This window comes from Haliaeetus albicilla, chromosome 23 (genome assembly GCF_947461875.1).
Source record: "Haliaeetus albicilla chromosome 23, bHalAlb1.1, whole genome shotgun sequence".
NCBI classification, from domain to species: Eukaryota; Metazoa; Chordata; class Aves; order Accipitriformes; family Accipitridae; genus Haliaeetus; species Haliaeetus albicilla.
The window spans coordinates 23,168,164-23,192,243 of NC_091505.1; the positions used below are offsets into that span (position 1 = coordinate 23,168,164).

The following is a 24,080-nucleotide window of genomic DNA, read 5'->3' on the forward strand; positions in this document are numbered from 1 at the left end:
AATAGGCTAATAACACAGGGCTTTATTCTGCCGTATTTTTCTCTACTTTTCCCCTCAGCGAGGTTGCATGATGGTGCTGTTATCAGCACCCCGGCCCGCTACTGGAAGTCCTTCGCCGGGCAGGACCCGAAGGCGAGAGAGGAAGGTGAATCTGCTGCAAAGCCAGCCGGGGCCGTCTGCCAGCCCCCGCCCGGGGTCCGGTCCGCCATGTTGCGCCCCCGCTGCGCCCTCCCGCCGACGGAGGGGCGAGAGGCGGCTTCTCCCCCCCCCCCGCCCCGGCTCCGCTCCGCTCCCGGGCCCGGGCCGGCCCTGCGCGCTGGTAGCGGCGGGCCCGCTGCCGGCTGGCCGCCCGCCCGGAGAGGGGGAGGCGGCCGCGGGGCTCTGCCCGCCACCCGAAGGTGTGTCCCGCCCTAGGCGCGGCTCTCTCGCAGGTACTAATCGCCGTCCTGCTCCGGCTCCTTTCTGCATTTGCCGCCCCGCTCCCCCCGGAGCCAAGCGGTTCCCGGCCGGCATGTACGGGGGCCAGCAGCAGCTGCAGCCCCTCACGCTGCCCCCGCACCTCCAACAGCAGCAGCAGCAGCACCACTACTACCGCCGCCAGCAGCACTACAGCACGCTCCCCGCCGGCCGGCGGGCCCCGTCCTGCCCGGAGCCGCCGCTGCCCCGGCCCCTGCCCTGCCGGGAGCCCGAGCCGCCGCCCCGGCCCCGGCCCCTGCCCTGCCGGGATCCGCCGCCCTGCCCGGAGCCCCCCCCGCCGCCGCCGCCCCCGCTGTGCCGGGATCCGCCGCCGTGCCCTGAGCCGCCGCGGCCCCCGCCGTGCTTCGAGCCCGCGGCCCACCACCAGCAGGAAAGCAGCGTCGTGTACGACCGGGTGCGGACCTACGGCCCCGGCTGCCGGCGGGTGAGCACGTCCTGCTCCTCCCGGGCGGCCTCGCCGCTGGAATGCTCGCACGGCTACCAGCAAGTCATCTCCGGCTGCGACCCGCCGCAACAGGTACGGCGGGCGCCGCCGCCGGGTCTCCTGCCCGGCCCTCGCCCTCTCCCGCGGCCGCTGCTTCCCCCCTCTCCCCGGCTCTGCGCCGCTGCCGCCCGCGCTGAGGCGGCGTCGAAGGCAAAGGCCGCCGCGGGTGCAAAGGCGGCGCCGGGCCGTGAGCCAGACGCCCTGGGGCCGCCGGGCACGGCGGGGCGGGGAGGCCGCGGGGCTCGGCGGAGAGGGGGGTCGGGGCGGGGAAGGGGGGGCAGGAGAGCCCCGGGCCGCGGCCTGCCGCGGGGTGAGCCCGGCCGAGCCCTTCGGCGCCCGCCCCGCGTGTGCCGCGGGTTTTCCTTTTGAAAAAGTCGGTTTACCTCACGCTGAGCGGAGAGACGCGTCCGTGCGCCCGACCGCCTTGAAAAACACTCAGCCCTTCCACAAAACACCCGTCTTGGGGGGGGGGGAACCCCCACGGCTCCTCCGTCCCGGCGGAGGGGTCGCCGGGGCGGGGGGCTGTGGCGGGGGGCTGTGGCGGGGAGGGCCGGCCTTGGGCCGCTCACCGCCCCGCCGCTCCCCTGAGGGGACCGGCCCGGCCCGGCCGCTCCCTGCGAGCACCCGCCACCCCCGGGAGCGGAACGGGTGGTCTTCGCACCCCGCTGGGGCTGCTGCTTCGGCGGCGTGTGTTCCCCGGACCCGTAACTCGCTCAGCCGGGTAGTGGTGGGTGGGTTACGACCCCGCAGGAGAGGGCGGGCAGCCCTCCCCGCCGGGCCGGGCTCATGGTGCGGGGCAGGGAAAAGAGCCGAGCTGTGAAGTCGGCAGCTAGCGGAGTAACCCCTGTCTCCGGCGAGAGAGGAGGGCTTCGCACCTCCGAAACCCGCTTGAATCGAGAGCTCTTAGAATGAATTCCCCTTTAAGTTTTTCCTTTTCATTCGATTTTGAATGGATCAGTCAGTTTGCTTCCTGTTTGGCAAGTCCAGTTTGCTTTTGTGTTTTCGGTTTTTTTTTTTTTTCCTTTTTTTTTTGAAACTTGAACTTCTAAATACCTTATTCTGTCGCAATATTTTTGCTCGTTTTGTCAATGGACCATAAAAATCCAGCTGGAGCAGGAGCCCCGTGCTGCTGCTTCTGCAGGCTGGGTGCTCCTGTTCCCACTGATGGGATGCAGGCAAAACCACTTCTCTGCTTACTACTCACGTAAATATAATACAAAGGTGTGTGTGCTTAATAGTTCTCTCTGAATCGATGATGCTCTAATAACGTATGCAACTAAGCGGATAAAGAAGTAATGGAGTTCATTTAGCTTTGCTTTCAGTCTTCACAATGTAGTTTAGCAGGTTTGCTGCCGTGTGTATGTTCAGGGAATGGCTTGAAGGTATCGATGGAATTTAGTATGATTTTAACATATGTGATTGAGATCTTAGTTAAATCTTAAAAACAAAACTAGAAGCCAATCACTTAAGAACAGCTTTGACTATAAAAACAGAAAAGGAGATCAGAATTTATTCTTAAACCATTTTTTCTCTGATACATCAGATTGTCGTTAACGTCCGTAGAAGTAGGATTGATACACTATACACGATATGGCAACGTATATTTGTTTCAAGCTGAACTCTTACTTTCCTGTGGTATAAGAATATTTAACTATGAAAAAGAATAGGGATTAAGACCGATACAAAATCTGGTTTCCTTTCGAAGCCATATTTGCATAGTCTAAGGGCTGCCTTCCTCTGCAGATGGCTTCTGTAAATTCTGGAAAGGGAGCCGCTTCACTAACAGCTTTATATGACTTGGATAGGACAGACTGATTCCCGTTGCATCAAAGCTGTTAATCCCTCTTGTGCAAGATGTGGGGCAGGAGCGTCAACACTGGTCTCTCACCTCCCAGATAAGTGATCTGCTCAACTAGGCTAGATGATAGTCTGAATTGCATTCAATTAATTAAATATTCATTAGAATAAATACTGTGCAGTCCCAGGCTTCCTCAGATAAGTATGTGAACAGTTTGATTATAGATTCAAATGCTGTCTCTGCTCTACGAAGTATTTTTAATTTTCAACATCTGTTTTAGTCACTGAATTCATTAATTCGTGCTGATGAAAAATAATTTTTTGCTGAAGTGTTTTGCTGGATTAGACTTTAAAGACAAAAGAGGGTGTAGTTCACATCGGGCTTTGTGTGGGTTGCAGTGTTAATGGTGGAGAGGGAAGGTGCTTAAGAAAGATTATTAGGAAGTTATTAAAGAAGAAAACAGTAACAAATAGGGAAGTCAGCTGGGAGTGGGCAGAAGTTGCATACTTGGGGCTGAATGGGAGTTGTGAGAAAGAAGTCCTGGGAAGAGCGTAGGGAGTTGCCAAGAGTTGATTCAGTTGCCCTTTGAGCAGGTCACATATAGCTGCATAAACTGAATAATGTAATGATACCTAACTCACATAGATGTTTTAACTTAACACTAGAATTTTCAGTTAATGGCAGCCTAGACCTGTATGTAGTTCAAGCTTCTTACTGTTGTCAAGGCAAAGGGCTATCTTTGAGTAATATTTAATTTACTTCTGCAGAGCTTTGTAGATTGATGATAACAAACATCTATGTCACTGTTGATACGCTGTCTTATTATTAGTCACATGGTTGGTGTATTCTGTTGTGTTTATGCACATTTTTAGTAAGCTAGAGGGAGGGAAAATTTGAAACTGGTGTGTGCATAGAGTACATGTGATTGTATTTTTTGTAGTTCAGGATTCAGTTTTCTTTACTTTTTTGGTCTAACTTTTTTTTATTCTTGACGTAGAAGCCAAATGCTACTCCCAGCCATGGCAAGCTTCATCTGGAGTAATTCATGGCAAATTTTGCTCTCATCTGCTTTATCTAAATGAAGAATGTTGTTTAGAATAAATTCTTTTCCAGTATGGTTTACATGTATGAACCCTTTCACCATGGTCATGAAAAAATAATATATGAAATGGCACAGACAAGATGTCTGCTGTCAGTGCAGCAGGACAAATTCTGAAAGTGTTTGTAGGAGTTGTCTATCCATGTGAGAAATATTGTGAGTGAGATCTTTTCACAGCTGGGCTCGGTTCTGCGAAGTGCTTAGGGCTCTCGCCTCCCATTGTGAAAATGTATAATATTAACCAGCTTGTAAGATCTGCCTGTATTGTTTGAAACAGCCCTCAAATGTAGCCTGCCATTTCCATATTTCAGCTGCCAAATGTAACTCATAAATTCTGATTAGATGACTGGATTGCTTGTAATTAACAAGACAATATGGTATGGATAAAAGGTTTTGACACAGATGAAGTTCTCGCCTTAATCGCTGGTTTGTCTGAAGAAAAGGGAAACTTGATGAAGTAAAAGGTAGTGTACTGATTGTTTTTGCATAAGATTTGCACATGATGACTGGATAAATCTATCTAATGCTTTATTTTAAAATTTAAAAATCTTACTTAAAAACCTTCAAGACTAGCAGAAATAATTTTCAAAGTGTTAGCATATACCTTTTGAAATTATCTGTATAAACGTAGACCCAGAATGACTCATCAGGTCGCTACAAATCCCAAGCCCAGTCGTGCCACTGAAATCCGCAACAGCACTGGGCCCTCCCCGTTAGAATCCCACCCTCCCCTTCCTTCTCCCAGTTACAAAATGTTGCCTCTCCAAAGCATTGTAGGAAAATTGGAGAGTAGCCTGAGCTATGCCCCTTGGGAGTGATGGAAAAGTGGAAATAGCCCGAGGTCATCTGCCATGGCAGCAGTACCTCCCGTTGCACACTCGCGCTGCTGAGGGAACGGCTCCAGAGGCCTTGGAGATGACATCTCCTTGTGCAGAGCAAGGAACCGCGTGTGGGTAGCTCAGGCTGGCACAGAGTCGCAGGGTTTCTGGCTTCTCCGTTCCTTCCCAGCCTGTGCAAGTCCAGCCTGCTCGGCTGGTATGGGAGGAAGGGCAGGCAAATCCCTGTCTGTAAAGGAGCAAGGGAGATGTATCTGCATCAAAGTTCTTTGGAAATGAAAGAGTTTGGGTATCTTAAAAATAAGCATAATTTCATCCAAGCAAAACGTTCTTAGGTTCTATATGAAGTTCCACATATGATTAGACTGTCTTTTTGAATATTATGAAAGTATATTTCAACTTAAAATGCTCTAGTTTTTTCAGTTCTGAATGTATTCCTCTGAGAACACATAGGTAACTAGATAAAATAATTTTACACGTTATCCTCTCTAAACCAGAGAGAGTGAGTTATGTATTCCAAAGCCCTGTGGCAGCATGATTTAGTTCAGGCAGGTTTGCCCAACTTTTCAGTAAATTGAGAATGTGTCTTATAATTTCACACGCAGTGCTTACCTTGTTGTCATGTGCCATACGATGGTAGTCAACTGAATAAGAACAGTTACTGCCCTCCCACGGTACTCGTATTGTCGACGGATAGAGCCAGTGGTGCGAAGCTCGGAGCTGCCTTGCCTGGCTCAGAGGAGGTACTGGGAGTCAGGGGCATGCCTGCTGTGAAACTGATGTGAAGGAAGTACCAGTGGGCATTCATTTTTTAAGTATTTTACTTTTTAGTTGAAATTCTGTAGGTGTCAAGAGTGATGTAGGAATTGGGCTGTGTGTTCTAGACCTCCATACTGTCTCTTTTCATGTCCCGATACAGAGAGTTCTGTTGGCGTCGGTGGGTTCCCTTCCTTGACGGACCTACCTCAAGTACACGGCATGTGGGAGGAGGAGTAAGCAGCTTTCTAAGTTTTCTGCAGCAATTACAATTTTGAGATTTCTTAATTACTATGATTGCTGCTAAAACAGTTTCTTTTCTACTTTGATTTCTCTTTCCTGGTGCTGTTATGATTCACTCTTGGGAGATTTGGAAAACTGCTTCAGGCTTCCTAAACTTAAGCAACAGTTCACAACTGGAAATCTGACCTACTTCAGAGCTGCTCTTACCCAGTGAAGAATGTCTCCAAGACTGAACTGCAGCAATATAAACTTACCAAGCACTGCCCACGGGTTAAGGGAAAAAATGATTTATTATGAAAATTGGAAGTTTGTACTGTGAGAGAGAATAAATAGTATGCTGTAAATGAACAAACTGTCCAATCCTTAGATAAGATTCAGTGGGAATTTTGCTTACTTGGGCAAAGAACTGGATGTGGAGACTTCAAGCAATGTGTACGATTTGTTGTAATTGGTGGTGGTCCGCAAAATGGAAGACAATGTCTGCAATTGCTTGTAGACAGTGCTGGGAAAAAAGTGAAAAAATCTATTTGAAAACAAAGAAAACTGCTGTCACTCGCAGATTTCTGTAATTTAAAAAGGCATATTTCAGTTTTCCTTCAAGAATGTGCAAATGTTCCATGTGGGCATCTTTTTTCGTAAGTGTCAATTACAGAGTTTTGTGACCACTTTTTGAAACAATTGCCACTGCTTGGTGCATTGGATAGTGACCTGAAGTGGTTTGTTGGCAGTTCGTCTACCCTTTCATTTCGGTGTTTAAGCAAAATAGAAATTTTCTTCCCTTGGTGAAGCAAAAAGCGTTGAAGATCTACATCCATTTACACCAGCTGACCTTCATATGTAACATGAATGACTGTAAATAAAAGACGGTGTCTGTGGAAAGGGGACACGGGATCCTTGAAGACCTAGTTCAGTATGTCGGCTTTGATTTGTATCCTATTCTGTTGGCACTTACAGAAAACAAGGACTAATTCCCTCAGGCCTGCGAAGAGGTGATTGAGAAAAAACAAACTTAAAACTGAGAGTAGCAGATTGCATACTGCCACGCTGTACATAGGTTATTTCCTTTGGGGTGGAAAGGCCCTGGCTCTAAAACATTGAGATCCACTGGGCAAAATCACTTAGAAATATGTTTATAGCTGATGACCATATTCAGATTACTTTGGGAATCCACGTAAGCCTAAGCTCTGAGCATAAAATGTTTTAGAGATTAAAGTGCAGTAATCACTGAATCTTTGCTTATTTTCTTCCTTGCAGGGCACTGTTCGAAGGATTATTATCGAGAATCCTGATCAGGTAGGAAAACTGTTTAGTGCTGGAGTTCTGCTTGTGTAACTCTTCCTCCCTTAATTATCCTGATTCGGTGAAGTGCTCAGCTACTTGCATTGGAGTATGCTAAATATTTTGAAATCCCATGGCCCATACCTCTGATGGTGAGAGGTGAAATTGTTCAGGATTGAAAATGCTATAAAATCACCAGTCAGGCTTCCCACCTCTCAGCAGTTAAGTCTCTATTAATATGCTTCAGTAGTACTGCTAGTGGAGATTAATTTCTGTTTCTACTGTGTTTATTTCAAATATTGTCTAGGTAGAAGCACAGTCACTTTGTTTCCAAATGGACATAAACTGAAATATACATATCTTAAAAGAATGATCTCAAAGTATATATGTCTTCAAATTACAAAAAACCTGTGTCATTTTTTAGTCAAAATTACACTAATTCTGAATTTGCTGTTTGACAGCATTTATGAATGTTTTTATTAAAATGTTTTACAGGAGCCGTTATCCCCATTTCTTAGAGGGGGGAATTTCTGTCCTGGAAATAATGTCATCTATGAAAAGACAATAAGAAAATATGAGCTATTAAATCCTCACCAAGTAAGCTGGTTGTTTATATAACCTATTGCAAAAGAAAATGGAGGTGGTAGCAGAAAAGTAATGTTTCTGGGTGGGTTTTGTTGTTGTTGGGAGCTACTGCCAACCTGAGAATTGCCTTGTTGAGGTATAGGACACATTCTCAAAGTAAAGGAAACAATTTTCTGTATGTAAGGAGAGCAGAAGTTGGAACATCTGCTGTATTTTTACTAAGAATGTATTATTTCAGACTAACAATGAAAACTGCTGTTGTATCTCTAGCACTGTCAGTCTTTATCTGAATATTGACTGAGAATTAGTGTCTTGCAGTAGCTCCACAACAGAATGACCAATATAAATTTTTACAAAAAATGAATTGAAAAGACTTTTTTTTTAAAAAATCATTCTTGAAAAAATATATTTGGCAAAGCTATCTGAAATTTCATCTTAGAATTAGTGTTTTGTCAATAGCAAAACTATTATTCCTTTTTTATTGCTCTGAAACACTGCTGTTTTCAACAGGAAAAAATTTGAAATGAAGGGTATTTCAGAGTGATTTGTCTTACCTGTTTTTTGTTTTGTTTTGTTTTTTAAAACTGAGGTTTTCATGCCATTCTGGATTTTAGATAGATAAATCAGGTGTGATACTATTCTCTGAAGTGGAAAGGGGATAAAGTAGAGATAATTATGAATAATAGCTTCTTTCTTTCCACAGATGGTGTACAAAGAAAATAATGTAAAAAGTGTGGAGTCTAGTCCTGGAAACCATATTTCTGCTTCTGTTTTTTGTTACCCAGGGTGTATGTAGATTTAAGTCAAATCAGGAGTGTAGTTCTGAAGAAAATTTCCCGGTCTCCCACCACATATCACTCCTTGGTTTACATTGCACCATGGTCTTGGACCATGCATACTAGGTTTCTTTCAGGTGAAATTAAAACATGTTGAAAGAGTGCACCCAGTGTGCTACAGCTGCTGATGGGTGTGTAGCCCTTTCAAAACCTGATGTAAAACCTCCTGAGACCTGTAGAATGTCGGTGTTGCGTCCTCACTCTGCTCCTCTTGTGCCACTGTGTAATGTGGATGTAATGTAGTCTCTGTGCTCTGATGTTGGTGCAGAATTAGATGTTGGTTCAACCTTTAAAATGTAACTGCATTGTGAGTTTTAAGTCAAAATTACCTGATGATTTACATTTATATACTTCTACGTAGAATACAAAACAAGTAGTTTTTAAAGTAAACTTGTAAAAGCCATGATCTAGACAAACAATGAAGTTTGCTGAAATCGGTAAATTGCAGTGTTCTGACTGGAACATAAACTAGTTTCTAGTTTATTGTTTTGGTGGGTGGTTTTGTAAACAGTACTTTTCCCAAATTATAAAAACAAGACGCATGTGTCCCTTATGTATTGTACACCCTGAATCTGAATTGCTGAACGTATTTATAGAGGAAAATGTCTTGAGCCATTTCCTATACTAATTTTTTCCTGATGTAACAAAAACTCAGTAAGTAGTTCAACTGGAGCTCTTTTTTAATCTCTACTTAATGAAATAGGATATGCATGTGTTTTAATTTAAATAATGGAGGTCCCCATTGCCTGAGTATGTTAAGAGTAACATCATAATGAAACATACAATTTGGGAAAGGTGTCTCTTCTGTGCTTTTCATTTATAGCTACTAAAATTTGAGGAGTTGGTGAAAGTGTGAGGCAAACTCATGTCCAATTAGGGAAAAAAAGCCATTTTATTAGGATTATTAAAATATCTGAAACTGTCATCAGTCATTCCATGCAAAAACACATTTCATTCATTTATATAGTCATATTAAGCTTCCATCTCATTAAGATGTGTCCAGCAGCTTAAAAAAAAATCCATTCTTGTTTCTAGGAGAAGCAGTATCAGTTTTCGCACCAGTGTCAGATTCCCCAGCAAGCCGATCAGTGCCATGTTGCCCAGCCCTTCCAGCACTCTGAGCAGTCGCAAGTCACTCACCAGTGCCAACAGACACAGACCAGTAACCCTTGTGAAATAATTCCAGTCTCTGTGAGCGATGACTGTGGAGGAAATACAGTGAGGAGGGTAACAGTTCAAACCTGTGAACCGGTAAGAATCATTTGCTGAATGTTTTACTATTCACAGTGTATTTTTGTTTTGTATGCAGAGTACAAAACTTTACAGATGCGTAAAACTGCTAATCTTCCATTTCAAAACTTTTTGTTCAAACTCGCAGTAGGATAATTAAGCACCATACACCTATTGTAAGTAAACTGCAGAGTTTGGGTGTCTGTTGCAGGTAACTACTTTGTGTGCTGTGATTGCAGATGTTGTCTAGAACTGTCCAAGCCTGTTACATGCTGTAAAAAAAAAAAAAACAAAAAAAGAAAAAAAAAAATCTGTTTTAGGTGTTGTATCCTATTTTTTGTTGGCATAGACCTGCGCTTAGGTGTACTGACTGATCATCATTCTGTTGTCCTTTAAATGTGTTAAGTCTTGCTGGTTTGTTTGGTTTTTTTCTTTATCTGGGAGTGTTACCCATCAATTGAGTCAGGTTTCATCTGTCAGTCTTTGTACAACAAAGATGGAGTAATGTAAGGCTTATGCCTCTAGTTTTGGAGAAAAGATATGTTATTTTATAAACTCAACATACATCAATTCAGGATTGCTTTCTACCTAAACTGATCAATAAGGCCTTCAAATATATTTCATTTTGATGAAGAAGTACTTGACATAGATTCACTGGAAGCACAAAACTAGCTTCCTTTGCCCTTCGTTTTACAGCAGGTTGCAAGTTCTGGAGTTTCTAAGGGCTGCAGGAGGCTTGCTATACATGTATACTGTTATTTCCGTTGGGGGAGGGAGCGTAGCAGTCCTGCCCATCCATCTGTTCAGTATGTAGGTGGCAAGACAAACATGCTTGGTGACCTCAGCATCAGACCTATGTGGAATCTTCCATAGCCACATACTCCCATAACCAACTTAAGTACAGTTTGGGTTGCTGTTGCAATTCTTTTATTGTTCACATATGTAAGTATTTGAACTATGGCAATACAAATACCATTTTTGCAGTGGGAAATCTTGCACCTGGTGGTTTTATCTGGGTGGTGCCCACAGGCACTTATCCACTACAGCTATGGAAACATGTATAGTAATGAGACTTCCTAGTTCTCAAGACTTTCCATGTTAGCATGATGATGATGATGACAACACTGCTGTAGAAGATACTACTTTGCGTATTCTTGTTGTAAAGGAAGTAATTTATTTCTCTATAGTTTACTGAAAACCGGAAGACATGGAAGACTCAATAGCAGGGAAAAGAACAGTGTAAACAAATTGCAAAATTAGTGAAAGCAATCAAAACCGAATCCATCATACTTGTAGCATTTTCATGTTCAGCTTTCATCCCGAAGAAGGGAACTCAATTATGATCATTTTGCATATTTTCTGCTAGGTGAATTGCTCTCAGGAAAATAATGACCAGTTGGACTGCCGCTACTTTGGTGAGCTCCTTGCTGAACTACACCGCAAGACCAACGACTTGCACAGTTGTTTACTACAGCATGTGGAAAAGATAGGAGGAAGGTATTGGCATTATACCTGTTCCATCATTCCTGTATTCCAGAAATCCTGGCATTGCACAGTTGAGAGGACAGTATTGTTTGCAAGTTGTTTTTTTTTTTTATTTTTTCTTCCCTGACAACTAGAATTGATTATGTATTTTACACATCATCTAATTTGCTGAATAACTGAGGACATAAAAATGCTGTAAGCCAAGTAAATGTATTGAATTTGATGCTTTTTCAAATTTGTTTAGACTAATATGCAATAACAATTATGTATCCCATGCTTCTTTGCACATAGAGCAAACAAGTGCACTTACAGCATGCTCTGACATATACTTAATGATAAATTCTGTTATTACATCCTGGAGAAACAACCCAAATGTCCAAATTGCCATTTCCTTTGTTATGTCATGGATTAAAAGATGGCCACCGTAAGGCATAAGGCTCGGTATCTACATGCAAATTAACGTTAAGCATGTATTCTGCAGAGCCCTACAGATTGTCTTTGAAAAGAAATGCAGAATCACAGCAGCCAATAATCTGAGTCTTCACAATGTTCTTAGCCCAACCTCACCAACACCATTACTTCATTCATCCCCCCTCGCTCCTGGTCTCGTTCAGTGCTTTCCAAGTTCACTGAAAGAAGAAAAGTGGTCCCATAGCAGGGGAAAAGTGGAATTGAAGCATCACAAAAAACCTGACACTGCAAAGTAAACACTTCAGGCATGTCAATATATTGCAGCATAGTTCTGGGTAAACCATTACCCAGCCACTTAAGAATGTAATTGGGTTTACTGAACATAATGGGGATAACTGCCAACTGCCCAAAGAAACAGAGATAGTTAGCCTGCGTTAACTGTACTGCTATTAGTATTCCAGTCTCCTCAGGTATTTCTACACGGAGCCACATTTAACAACTCGTGTTGCCTAGCACCTTAAAAGGAAGGTAGCAGCTAGTAATCTGATAAAAGATCCTTCCTTGCTCTGTATTTTAAAGATAATCTTTTTATAGTTGCAAATGCGGGCATGAATTCTTAAAGTTCTCAAGAAACTTTCTGTTAATCGATCCCTTGGATTTTGTCTGTTTTACAGGAACCATGACATTGAATTTACATCTCAGGTAAGCATCGGCGTGCTCTTACCAAGCTGTTCCCTGACATGGAGTGCTAGTTAACCATGGTCTGGGTTTTCAAGCAAATTAAGCCAAGCCAGTTTAAATGAAAGATGCTGGTCTTAGTTAACAATTCCTGCTTGTTAGTAACATTCAGCCTGAAACCTACTGCTAGGCATGCATTTGCAAACATGATAATATTGAAAGGAAACTTTAATAATTTGCATTATTCCAGTATGAGAGTCAAATTTTGAAAGTCCTTCCTGTTGTGCCAATAATGGTCTCATTGTAAAATGAACTTACACAGCTACATGTATTTTCACTATGCTTTTTTTACAAAGGACCTTTCACTCTCCTACCAATAAAGCTGCTGTTCAGCAACACATGCTGCCATGCACTGCAAGAATTGAAGAATACTGCCTCTCGCAGAAATGAGAGGAACCTAAGCTGACAGAACAAACTTCCTATGTCTACAGAAAGTTCACTTTTATGAATCGGGACAGAACAAAATCATCAGCACCTCTGTGACCTTTAAAGGCATTGTGTATATGGCAGAAATATTTGTCTAGGATTAAATTACATGAAGCAATGCCACTTAATCACTGGCAGTATCTCCTGTGACACATTGGTCACTTTTAGTTTATTGACAGTCTGTTCTTTGTTCAAAAACATGAGATTTCCTCCTATCATAAACTGCTGGGAGTTCTGCTTTAGCGTCAGCTATTTTCTTGAGAGAGCATTGTTTTGAATACTGCTTTTAAAATAAATGTTAAACTCAATGATTTGAATATATGCTTCATGTATCACTTCATCTCAGTTTTTATATGGCACACATATATAAGACTTTGGAAATTTTCTGGATACACTTTGATCTATTTTCATTCTTATTTGCCTTGTACTAAAGGCGTTTTTCATAGTAGACCTGTGTAATTAATGAAGAAACCACATTATGATCTACCAGGCAAAATTCTTAATCAAGATGTCTGCCCTTTCCTCCCTTCTTTGCTTAGACTGAAGATATTGAAGATTTAATTCCTAAAGGACTGTCTGAGGCAACAAAGCAGCAGATTCGTTATCTCCTCCAGGTATGTGAGTGGGGTGGAGGGGGGGTGTGGAAGCCTACGGTAACTTGAAACAGTGGAAGTTGGCTTACGCGTACCAAGGGCTTTGTACATCACATACTTCACTCCATATTCTGCTTATTCCGTTTTTTCTAGAGTAAAGGGTATGGAATCATACAGGTGGCTTGAAGTGACATGTTGTGGCAGTTGGTTCCACAGACTACTCGTGTATTTTAAACTGAGCTTTACTGGTGCTTTCTTGCAGTTTCACTGGAAACCATCTTGGCTTTTGACCAATTACAGGAGAACACAGACCTTTCATCTTTTTATTTGTTTGTGTTGTATATTAATGCTTCACTTCAAAAGCAAAAGGCAAATAGTAGGTGCTTTGCTGAATATTGAATTGGCTATCAATTGCCAACTACACATAATGCTTATTACTTAGGTCTCAACTTTTAGAAATGTTCTGGTTAAAACCCTCTAACGTAGCACTGAGTTCTGAGGCATGCTTATGACATTTGGTAACAGAACGTAACCATTTATGTTCTGGTTCCATTTATAAAGGCTTTTGTGTTTCTTCCGCTCTTGTTCTTCAGCTACCTCACCATCTCGACCTGCCTTTTCAGTCACCAGCCACGTGGGTTTGGCTGTAAGGCAGTCGGACACGAATGCAAGGTTCTGATAATGGCTGTTCATTCTGTTGCTTCCCAGCACTGTAATACTCTGCAGTGTGTTTTTTAGAAAAACACTCGACCTCTATAAAGTGCTTTGAAGATAGCTAGTTGGAATTGGCCCCTGCCTTTGATAAAACATTAAAACCAGTGCTGTAGCGTGAATCCCACTGTCGACTCCCGAACCATTTGACATGTAGGTATGTTAGAACAGGATCCCAAACCACCTGCACTGCTCAGCAGGTGTGTCTGGATCTGGGCTCTCCGGGGTAGGGCTAAGGTGATCCTACCTGGGAGCTGCAGCTTAGATTCACTTCCTGGTAAAAAAAAAAAAAAATCCATTTGAATAAAGTTGTGAACAAGCAACCTGGTCTGACTTCACAGCTGATCCTGCTTCAGGCAGGGGGGCTGGACAAAGCAACCTCCCAACTTGAATTATCTGTGCTTCTTTTACAACGAAGGTGGACATTGACACCGAAATAGTTCATGACCTCATGTTAGACCATCGTCCCAGGAAGCCGGTTCATCTCACCTCTGTGTGAAAGAGCTGAAACACATATTTCCCGTTTTCTGTATGTCCAGCTGGTTTTACATTCTCACACCTATGCTTAAAAAAATGCAGCTATAATGTCTTTTGGGGAACCAGATTTTGTCAGCATACATACAAAGTGTGCTTGCCGACTACAGACCTCTCGGAGAGTTAGGTCCGGTATGTTTTTACACCTGAGAATGACTCTGAGCTAGCTGTCACACTGCTCAGATAAACACTCTGCTGGGTACGCCCAGAGGCTCAGGTCTAAGGGCATCGAGCATTTCACTGGGGAAGTACATGACACCTCTGGAATTGAGCAACCTCTAGCACTAAGTAATTGCTGAGTGGGGATTTACTTATGTTTTTAGTCTAAATTCAACCATTTTGACTTAATTCCTTCTTTTAGTTTACTCTTGTAGTATATTATTTTGTAATAAAACCAACAAAACCGTAAGTCAAAACTGAAATTCCACTTTAATGAAAAAACAAATGAACAAGTGAGTTAGTTACACTAGAAGTGTTATTTTTGAATCCTCAGTTACATAGTAGCACCACAGTGGGGATAAAAAAATAGGACAAGGGCTAATCACCATATTGATGGAGATCTTGATAGCAACAGCTAAAGTTAAGGGAAAGTATCAGAGGAAGAGAAACAGACGGAAGGATTTCACTTTTGTCCAGATAGTAAAAAAAAAAAAAAATAATACATCTTTTGCACAGAATATTCAGCCCTTCCAGATGAGTCAAAACTTGAGGAATTACTTGGTGTGTTCTTTCAAAATCTACTTTTCTTCTTTCAAATGTTAGAAAACTATCACAAAATGCAGCAATTTGTGTTTTAACATCAATCAATACACAGCTGTTAACATGTATTAAAAGAAAAAAAGGGAACACTGTTGGGCTATTGGGCACTACTGCCTTTGTTTTTCATCCAGTTGACTCCTTTAATCTTCGGAATCTTTTTCCTTTTGAAGGGAGGAGTTGGTTGTATGGCTTTTATTTAAATTTTAAAAAATTTTAATTAAATTCTCTTGCCCTTGGGCTGAAAGCGTGCTTTGCCAGATCTCAAAGACGATGACTTATTCCTCTGTGACTTCTCAGGTAAGGTAGTAATTTTTTTAAATCAGTGTTAAGTCACAAAGCTCTAAATGCTCAAAAAATGACTGTGCAATATTAACACATTTATTTATTTTTCCCTTTATTGGTGTACAAATGCAGTTCTTTACTCTCTTGTTCATTCCATTTTAAAAATGTTACCCTGTGTTACAAGGCAGTAATTTAAAAACTGTGCCATTTGCAGAACAAAGTGCCTGAAAATGCGTTTCTTTGTAGAAACTGTGTGCACTTCAAAGAATGACGTGCAGTAGTTCTTAAAGTTATTTTCAGCTGTATAGCAGTTTTCTGTTCTACCTGTTGTCAAGCATATTGTGAACAAAGCTTACTAATGAATCAGAAATACACATTTTCATCTTTTTCCCCTCCTAGATGAGAGTGACATCAGATAAATCTTTGAGACTTGTGCTTTCCACTTTCAAAAATTTACGCGAAGAGCTTTGCCATTTGCAGGATGACTTGGGGGTAAGCCGTGGTTTTCAGTTCCGGGGGCCTCGCCCATTTGTTTTTGCCTGTCAGTAGGAAGTCCGTTAGAATGTAATTTAAACTGTGAAGTCCAGGCTTTAGTTGCTTTAACGGAAATGGCTGGTTTATTAATGGACTTGCAAGACTCGTACAGTGGATGAGGTTAGATTTCTTTCTAGCAGTGGTTTTCAAGTGTTCAATTTGTGGAAGCCTAAAACAAATCCTTTCAAAGGAAGAAAAGACCCTGCTGAGTGAAATTAAAGCTCTGAATTGGTATATACACTGCATATATAATCTACACTGGTGTAGACATATGGAACAGTGTTTTTACTCTGAACATGGATAAGGAGTGTATGCCAAGTGCCTGTTTACTAGCGCTGTTCCAGGAATTGGGAGACCTCAGTTCCATTCACTCCTGAAAGCTGTTGTCAGCTGGTGGCTTTAACAACTGCAGTGGTTCTCCAACGTACAGGCATCCCAGTTCGGAAGCTGGAGCTCCACAGCTACTGCTACAGACAGTAGATGATTGCCGTTAGGAAAGCAGAGTTGTTTCCCACACCAGCCCAAGTACTCGGCACCACTGGAAACTTCAGTTTTCTCCTGTAAAATGCAAAGTTCAGGGAGGGGAGGGGGAGTTTTAAGTGTTATCTTTAACATAGAACAAGGAGTCTGTGCAGTGAAATGGTCTTAGTTACAGGGGTTTTGTTGGTTTCTGTTTAATAACTACGAATAACTCTTCCTGGGACAGACTGAAAGAGCAGTGTGCAGGATCCCAGTGCTTACCACACAACACAAAGCCACAGATACTACAGTGATGGGCAACTGTGTGCTAGTTAAAAACCCATTGTTTCAAGAAAATTGAGTATTTTCTCAGTTGTAAAAACATCACTTACTAATTACTCCGTATGTTGCACTTTCACTCTATCTGGGAAAAGTTTACTGAAAAACTGCAGCTCTTGACTGTAAACACTTTGTCTTACAGAAGTTAGAAACCGACAGTGTCTTACTTAAGAAGGATTTGGCTTTTAAAGATTCTCAAGTAAAAGAATATGAAACTATGTTGGCTTCTCTGAGAGAGAATAATCGTCAGCAGCAGGTAAATCTAAAAACCTATTTTCAGTTTGTTCATTACAGTCAGCCAAAAACTAGCCACTATGCTGACTTTTGAGTATTGGGAGTAATTGCTGCCTGGTATACGTTTGTGGTATGTGTGTGACCCTGTCACTTCCCTGAGGAACACCACGCATTCATTCCACTTCTGTGCTTTCCAGCAAGGACTGAGAGAGAGCACTGCAAAATGTCGCTCTCTGGAAGAACAGCTCCTCTCTCTGCGGCTCAGTGAGGGAGAAAAGGAGTGTCAGCTAAAGGAACTGGAGTACTGCAAGCGTGCCTTGGAGCAAGAGATCCAGAGCCTTAAACTACAGGTAATAGGCTCACTTGTTCTGTGTTCAGTAGCTGTTATTCACAGATACATTAACATATGAAAATTAATGATGAAAACTCTCTTTCTAAAATAAAAAATTACTTCATTTTCTGTAGGCCTGCTCTAATCCAACACTACAGACCACCACAGATGAACTCTCTAGCCGTTATGTAGAGATGATCAATAACTTGAGAGAGGATAAAGATCGTGAGATCCGCAGTCTTAGGGTAAGTTGATTAACTTGGCATGTGTGTATTCCTCGCCTTCTATGACTGCAGGGAAACAGCTTCTTTTTTAATTAACGAACAGAAAAGATCTACCGTACATACTTTTTAGACATCTTTTGGTTTTGCCATTACTTTATACATAGATACTAATGATGGCTCAGAAACCCTTGTGGTAGAACATGAAACTGTGATTTTAAAAAAAAATACGATTCCTTAGATGTAGAAATTAGGGAGTAATTAGATTAGCACTCTTCTTTCTCCTAAAGGGCTACTTTGTGTGTCCTGATAAAGTAAGAAACTAGCCAAAAGACACCCAACAGAAAACAAAAATAAATCCCAGTCAAGACTGTATGTAGGAAACATCTCTTTAAATCATTGTAGTAATATTTTACCACCTTGGAAGCCAGTTCAACTTGTTCAGTGTTGTATTGGCTTTATTGAGTTATAAAACTACTAAATTGATACTGGGTACAATTCAGTCCAGTTAGCACTTCTGAATTTGCTGTGCAGCTCAATATTCTTATTTGAAAATCATTGGGTCTTACTGTTAATGATTTTAATGAAAAAAATACCTCTGGAGTCCTAGATAAGTACTGAAGGGTCACCTGCAAGGAGCACCAAACACCTGACTGTTCCTTAACGTGTGTTTTGTAGTCCCAGTTATGCCAATTCCAGCAAGATATATCAAAGAGAGAAGGAAGTAACAGTGACTTGCAAATAAGGTTGCACGAACTGACATCGATGTTGGAGGAGAAAGATGCTTTTATTAAACAACAGCAAGAGGTAAAATAATACAACTTACTTCTAAGAATTTTTATATTTAAGCCTCCACTTACTGTGTAGGTGGAAACTTGCTCGGAATTCACTTGTACTCTCCTGGTTCAGAATCGGGGTTAAGGATTTTTTTAACTCAATGCTGTTCCTCTGCCAGTCTTCTGGAAGGACAGACTTTTTCAGACTGCTCTTTGAGAGGAATTTCTGGAAATATTTTGTTGTAACTTTAGTGAATTAATACTTCAGAAAACGTTATTTCATTTGAATGTTTACTTTTGGTTTTCTCAGGACCTCTTCCGACTGAAGCATGAGAAATTATCAGGCAGTCAGTCCCCTGGTGTAACAGCTATCATCACTAAGAAGTAATGTAGTTATTCACCTTTCTTAAAAATACATCCTTTTGATTTTCCATTGTATAGCCTCTATTAACTAAGTTACTCCTGCAAATGTCTTAATGCTGCCTGTTCAACTTCAAGGGGAGGAAGTCGAGATAGGTTTTCCTATCCAGGGAGGATTCAATACTAAGCATTGTAACAGCAATTGGAGGGGTGGCCAGCACATTAAAGTGACATTGAAATGACTGTAACTTTTTAGTTACTAGTGAAAATCTTTGGGGATTAACGTGTGGCAAGATCAGAGCTAGTGATCTGGACACGGGTATGCAGATTTCAGTTTACAGGTTTGCAACTCTCTTTAATACAGGTACAGGAATCAGTATCCTATTCTGGGTCTCTTGTCTGATGACTACAAGGTTACATCGCCTGTCAATAAATCAAACACTATTGTAATTGAGAGGACTGGAGAGATCTGGAAACACGTAAGTTTACCTAGAGATGCAGTCTCTGAAATTCCCAAGTATTCAATTTAACTTCAAAGCAAGCATTAGCCAAAATTGACATCTGAGAGAAAGCCATAGTGTTCCTTTAACTTGGCTGCAAAAAGCATGAAAGTGACTGATGAAAGTCAAGGAACTGTACTGTCTATTGCAAGACGGCAGTTAATTGTTGGGTGGAGTATAAACAAATTAACCTTTCCTTGTTTTCTCTGGTACATAATTACCTTTAACGAAAGAACTGACATTGCTCTAACAAACACCCACGCCTGCCCTCATGCACAAGGCCGTCTTCCGGGCACCCCTGTACTGGGGAGTTAAGTCAGGCAGGAGCTTCTTCCGTGTTGTGCTCTCGGGTGAAGGGGTGTTTCATATGGGCAGCTCCTCTGAATCATCACTACTGACTCCAAACTATTACTAAAACATTAAGCACCATGTCCCTGAAACTTACCTTGAGACAGGGCAGTGACTAACCCAGGAAGTGCAGAAGTGTGGTGACCTTCTAAGGAGTGATTCAAAATGGAAACAAACAGGACTGCAGAAGCTATTAATGTTACAGGGCACAAGGTAATGTTGCCAAGTCTGAATACAAAGCAAAGGCTTGAGGAAGAGCAACAGGGCCAGCTGGCGACCGAGTGTTCTGAGCAGTGGAATCTGATGACGCTGTCTGCAGGCAGAGTATGGCAGAGCAGCACAAATAAACAAGAGGGGAGCTTTGTGGGGGATGCGACCCAGAAAACAATTAATTACTTGAGCAGCCCAAGTAGAGGAATGGTAAAACATCTGGCATGTTCTAAAAGGATATGTTACCTGGAGCAGGATTAAGAAAATAAAAGTTAGAGGTCACTGGCAAACAGCAGTTTTATTACTGATCTCATAAAACTCCTCCAGTTGCAATACAACCTAGTGAAAGGTCAAGGAATTGAACAGTAATAAATTACACTGATAAAGCCAAACCCTCCCCAGCTTACTTGAAAAGTTAGGCGTACTTTCCATTACAAAAAATGGAAAAGATGAGTATACGCTGCATTTGAAGAGATCAGTATCATTAAATAAGTGAGAACTGTGTGTATTTAAAGTTTCCCAAGGTCTCCCTCAATCACTAGTGCAAGTTTCAGCTGAAACAAAATTACTTTGCTGCAAGATAAACTTGGTAAGTTGGAGAAGTGCCAATTTCACCTTTATTCCAAGCTTTGCAAGTGCTTCTTCTGTGTTTATGTACTGTCAGCCAAATCTTTATACCTGCATTCATTATTGAATAGTAATGCTGATTGATAGGTCTTCTCAACAGCGTGGGTTTTCTACTGGAAAGCAAGTAGCCTGCCCATGATAACGGTCTTTCAAGCAGTGACTAGTTACCACGCTCAGTCCTTTAAGTTAGATGTTCTTTGTAATGTTGATCCTAGATATATTAGAGACAACATTTAGGGTAGAAATTTTGTAATACCTACTATTTAGGCATCTGGTAACTGCCTGTTCTTGGTTGTTTTCCTAAGTACCAAAAAGCGCTATTTTCCTTGTTGTGGTGTTTACTGGAGACAGTGAATCATACCAGTTCTGACATCTGCCTCTTGCTGAACAAAACCGTTTAGAGCTTAATGATACGGCTTTGACCTTGCCAGCCCTGGCCCCTTGTGAGCACTGACGTGCTGAGCATTTGTTAAGGAGGAAAGGCTCACTGGCCACTTGAGACGCTTCAAAAGTCAGGCTGTTAGAGAAAATAAATACCTAATTAAAGGAGATGTGCTTTATAGACCAGGCAGTTCAGTTCTGTATACAGAAATAAGTTTGTGTATTTTCTTCTAACAAGCTGCTTTTTTCTTTCAGGAATGAAAAAATCTCTAAGCCATCAGAGCTGCTCAAAGGAGTCACAATGACTAAAACTGCTTTACTTTCTGCTATTTTGCATCTGAAAAAGGTTCAGTCTGATAGTGGGAAAGGCTGGGGAACACACAAGGACAGGGAAGCACGAAGATGATGGAAAACACTGTCTCATCCTGATCATAAAGAATTCTGTTACCTGTGTCCATAATCTGCCACTAACATCTGTGTACAAATGTTTTTACTTTTTCATGCACTTACTTTTTGCTCAGGAGAGTGGTATGTCGCTCTGTTGTGGACTTCAGTTTTTCTTGACACGACTATTCTTCAGCCAGTCCTGAAGCAATCTTAAGAGACAAAAGGAAGACATCTGAAACCTTTTCCTCTTTGCACTATTAGTTATGTTTTTCTGTCCTATCTGCTCTTGCTGAGAAGTGAGAATGACACACATTCCAGTCCCATACATGCTGAATGGCTGGTTCCAATCTGTCTGATTCAGATTGCCGTTTTATCTACTGCTGCCTCGTGAAGATGAAACAAACCCCAGAAACACCCTTCATGGGGAGCTTGAAAAATGCTTCACTGAAAAATGCTTACCTTGCATCTGCCTATGCATGGGAAGCTAAAACACAAAGGAAAATTACTGAACTTACTCCAGATAGATATACAACTCCTCAAACTTAGCTACTGAATTGGCAAATACCAGTTACCTAGTTCAGTGAGGTGATTGGGCAAATGCTAATTTTAAAGAATGTTGCTGACCTCAGACTTGATGTATTTTCAGCTGAACTTTTGTAAGCTCCCAAACCAGCCATAAGTATTTACTTTGCTGTGCTTGAAAATTTCAAGAACTTTGTATATTTTTATATAGAAAAACTTAGTATGAAAATAGCTTAGAGACTGAATTTCATTATCAGACCAACCTTCCATTTACAAATTATTGCTCCTTGCAGGACCACAGAAATTCTCTGAAAACAATTTGGTATTAATAATTAAATAGTTGTCTAAGCAACACAGTGCAGAGAACCATAGGGGAAATTTTAAACTATGCAATCAAAAGGTGCTCAGTCTTTACCATGGGGTTCTTGCTTTGCTTTATTTCTGCAGACATATATTTCTACTGACAAATAATAGGTATCATAGACAACATTTACTGGTGAGAGAACACTGTAGGCTATGTGTAACTATGAAATAAACCTAAAAGTGTAACTTTCTGAATCATGTCTGTCTGTACTGGAAACATCTCACATCTACGTGAAAGGCTGGAGGGGGGTTGGTTTTAGGTGGTCTGGTAACTGCCGTTTTTCTAGACAACTTGTTCCTCTAAATCAAGCTTTACAAGTAAAGTAATAGTGTTAGGTTGCTTTTCTTGCTGCTGATGCCAGTCCTCCACTCAGTTAATGCTGGGATGTCAAAGATGACCTCTTGCTCTTCGTAACGGGGAGGAAGAGCCAAGTGTAAAACCTGCTGCTCTGTGAGTATGTCCAGCCTAAGACGGGCCTGCGGTTTCAGAAGCGTAGTAAAGAGTCTGCACCATCAAATGACAATCACTTTAGCCTAGCTCTGTAGAAAGAGGTTTTAATTAAATATCCTTGTCTGAATGAGGAGTGCCTTGCCCCTCTGAAATCAATAACAACTAGATTCTAAAATAATCCCCTCATTTCTGTACAGCAGTTAGATACAAGGTACACATACACACAGAGTTAACACACTAATGACACAAAATGGTGTCAGAGTGTATTCGATCCCGAGAAATAATTTAGTTACACTGTTGTCTAATGACTTTTCACCTTTGGTGACCTAAACGATAAAAAGAAAAGAGGAAGAACACCACATTTGTTTAATGCCACCACACTGTTATCTGTGCAGTTATCCCGATCGAAGGACACAAAGTAATTTGCTGACTTACTGTGGTCTTGGTCATGGTCTCAGCTGGGCTCGACTAGTTGGAAGCATTGCACAGAGAGCTCGGAAGAAGCTACGAACAGTAGAAGCAGGAATTAGTTATTAATGGACATACTCTTACTGTGCACTCACGTCAGCCATTGCAAGGGTTGTACAGTGCGTTTACTAACCACTACTCCATCCAGTAACACCAACCACTGTTTCTTTAACTCTGCATGACTTAAGACCACGTAATAGCGTAACGCAAGCAGTGAACGCCCTTAAAGGACGGAAACATGAAGGCTCTGAACACAGAGCTGTTGGGCATGGTGTTATAATTTCATGACAAAGGCTGTGATTAGGCAAATGAACTGCTTTGCATATACAGCTGGCATTATGATAAATTTGAAAACGCCGCGATTGTTCCCCATACTTGAAGAGATGGGTGACATACAACCTATTTGGAAAAAGCCCAGTTCGCTCATCGGGAAAGACAGATGTCAACACTGTATTGTGTAGCAAGGATCAGCTTCTCTAAGGCTTGTCAGAATATTTTAAGGCTTCCATACACTGTAAATGCTACAGAGCTGATGGTCGTAACAACACATTTTACTCACAGATAACATGAAGCAATAGCTACCTGTCAAAAAGCTGAATAAGACTAGTAGATGAAACATGATGGCCATTTGGGGCTGGTTTTGTTTTCAAACCAGATTTATTTAAAAAGCAAATTTAGTATTTTTTATTATAAAAGTACATGTTACTTGCTGTAGTCTCAGCTATTGCCTCTTTTCTGTTGAACTGAAACCGATTTACCTAACATTGTTTCTGCTGGAGTTTACAGAAACACATTTTTCTCATTTACTCATCTCTGTAAATGCCAGATATCACTCTAGTTATAGAAAGTATACTTTAGATAATTTTTCACCTCCATTTCAGGGTAGGTCTGCTAGACTTCTATATTTTTTCAGAAACAAATTAGAAAAAGCAAAGACAGCATTTACTTCATATATTTACAACAACAGACCATCTTTATCAATAGCGTTATTAAACAAACCCTCACTGC

General features: G+C 41.7%; 1 protein-coding gene and 1 long non-coding RNA gene across 3 annotated transcripts; one reads left to right on the plus strand and one right to left on the minus strand.

Annotated features, from left to right (window-relative positions):
• The first annotated feature begins 298 nt into the window (after positions 1–298).
• On the plus strand, positions 299–22,339 carry POF1B (POF1B actin binding protein). Its single transcript, XM_069811544.1, has 14 exons — positions 299–994; positions 6,948–6,986; positions 7,467–7,568; positions 9,428–9,643; positions 10,989–11,119; positions 12,193–12,220; positions 13,222–13,296; positions 15,961–16,053; positions 17,036–17,149; positions 17,325–17,477; positions 17,593–17,703; positions 18,358–18,486; positions 18,766–18,839; positions 19,180–22,339. Exons 1-14 carry the CDS (start codon positions 512–514, stop codon positions 19,343–19,345), a joined length of 1,914 nt encoding a protein of 637 aa, XP_069667645.1. The 5' UTR covers positions 299–511; the 3' UTR covers positions 19,346–22,339.
• Positions 14,931–24,061, minus strand: LOC104325944 (uncharacterized). Of its 2 annotated transcripts, XR_011329532.1 has the most exons (3): positions 23,040–24,061; positions 22,898–22,930; positions 14,931–21,477 (listed from the first exon to the last, which is right to left on the minus strand). It is a non-coding gene; the product is annotated as an uncharacterized lncRNA (long non-coding RNA). The 2 variants fall into 2 exon arrangements; XR_011329531.1 differs by lacking the exon at positions 22,898–22,930.
• Between the last annotated feature and the right edge of the window lie 19 nt (positions 24,062–24,080).

Bases quoted from the DNA above. Each gene is read 5' to 3' on its own strand.
- POF1B (XM_069811544.1), top strand. From the start codon at position 512: ATGTACGGGGGCCAGCAGCAGCTGCAGCCCCTCACGCTGCCCCCGCAC. The intron at 995-6,947 runs GTACGGCGGGCG...TCTTCCTTGCAG, and splicing joins GCTGCGACCCGCCGCAACAG to GGCACTGTTCGAAGGATTAT. The intron at 13,297-15,960 runs GTATGTGAGTGG...TTCCCCTCCTAG, and splicing joins AGATTCGTTATCTCCTCCAG to ATGAGAGTGACATCAGATAA.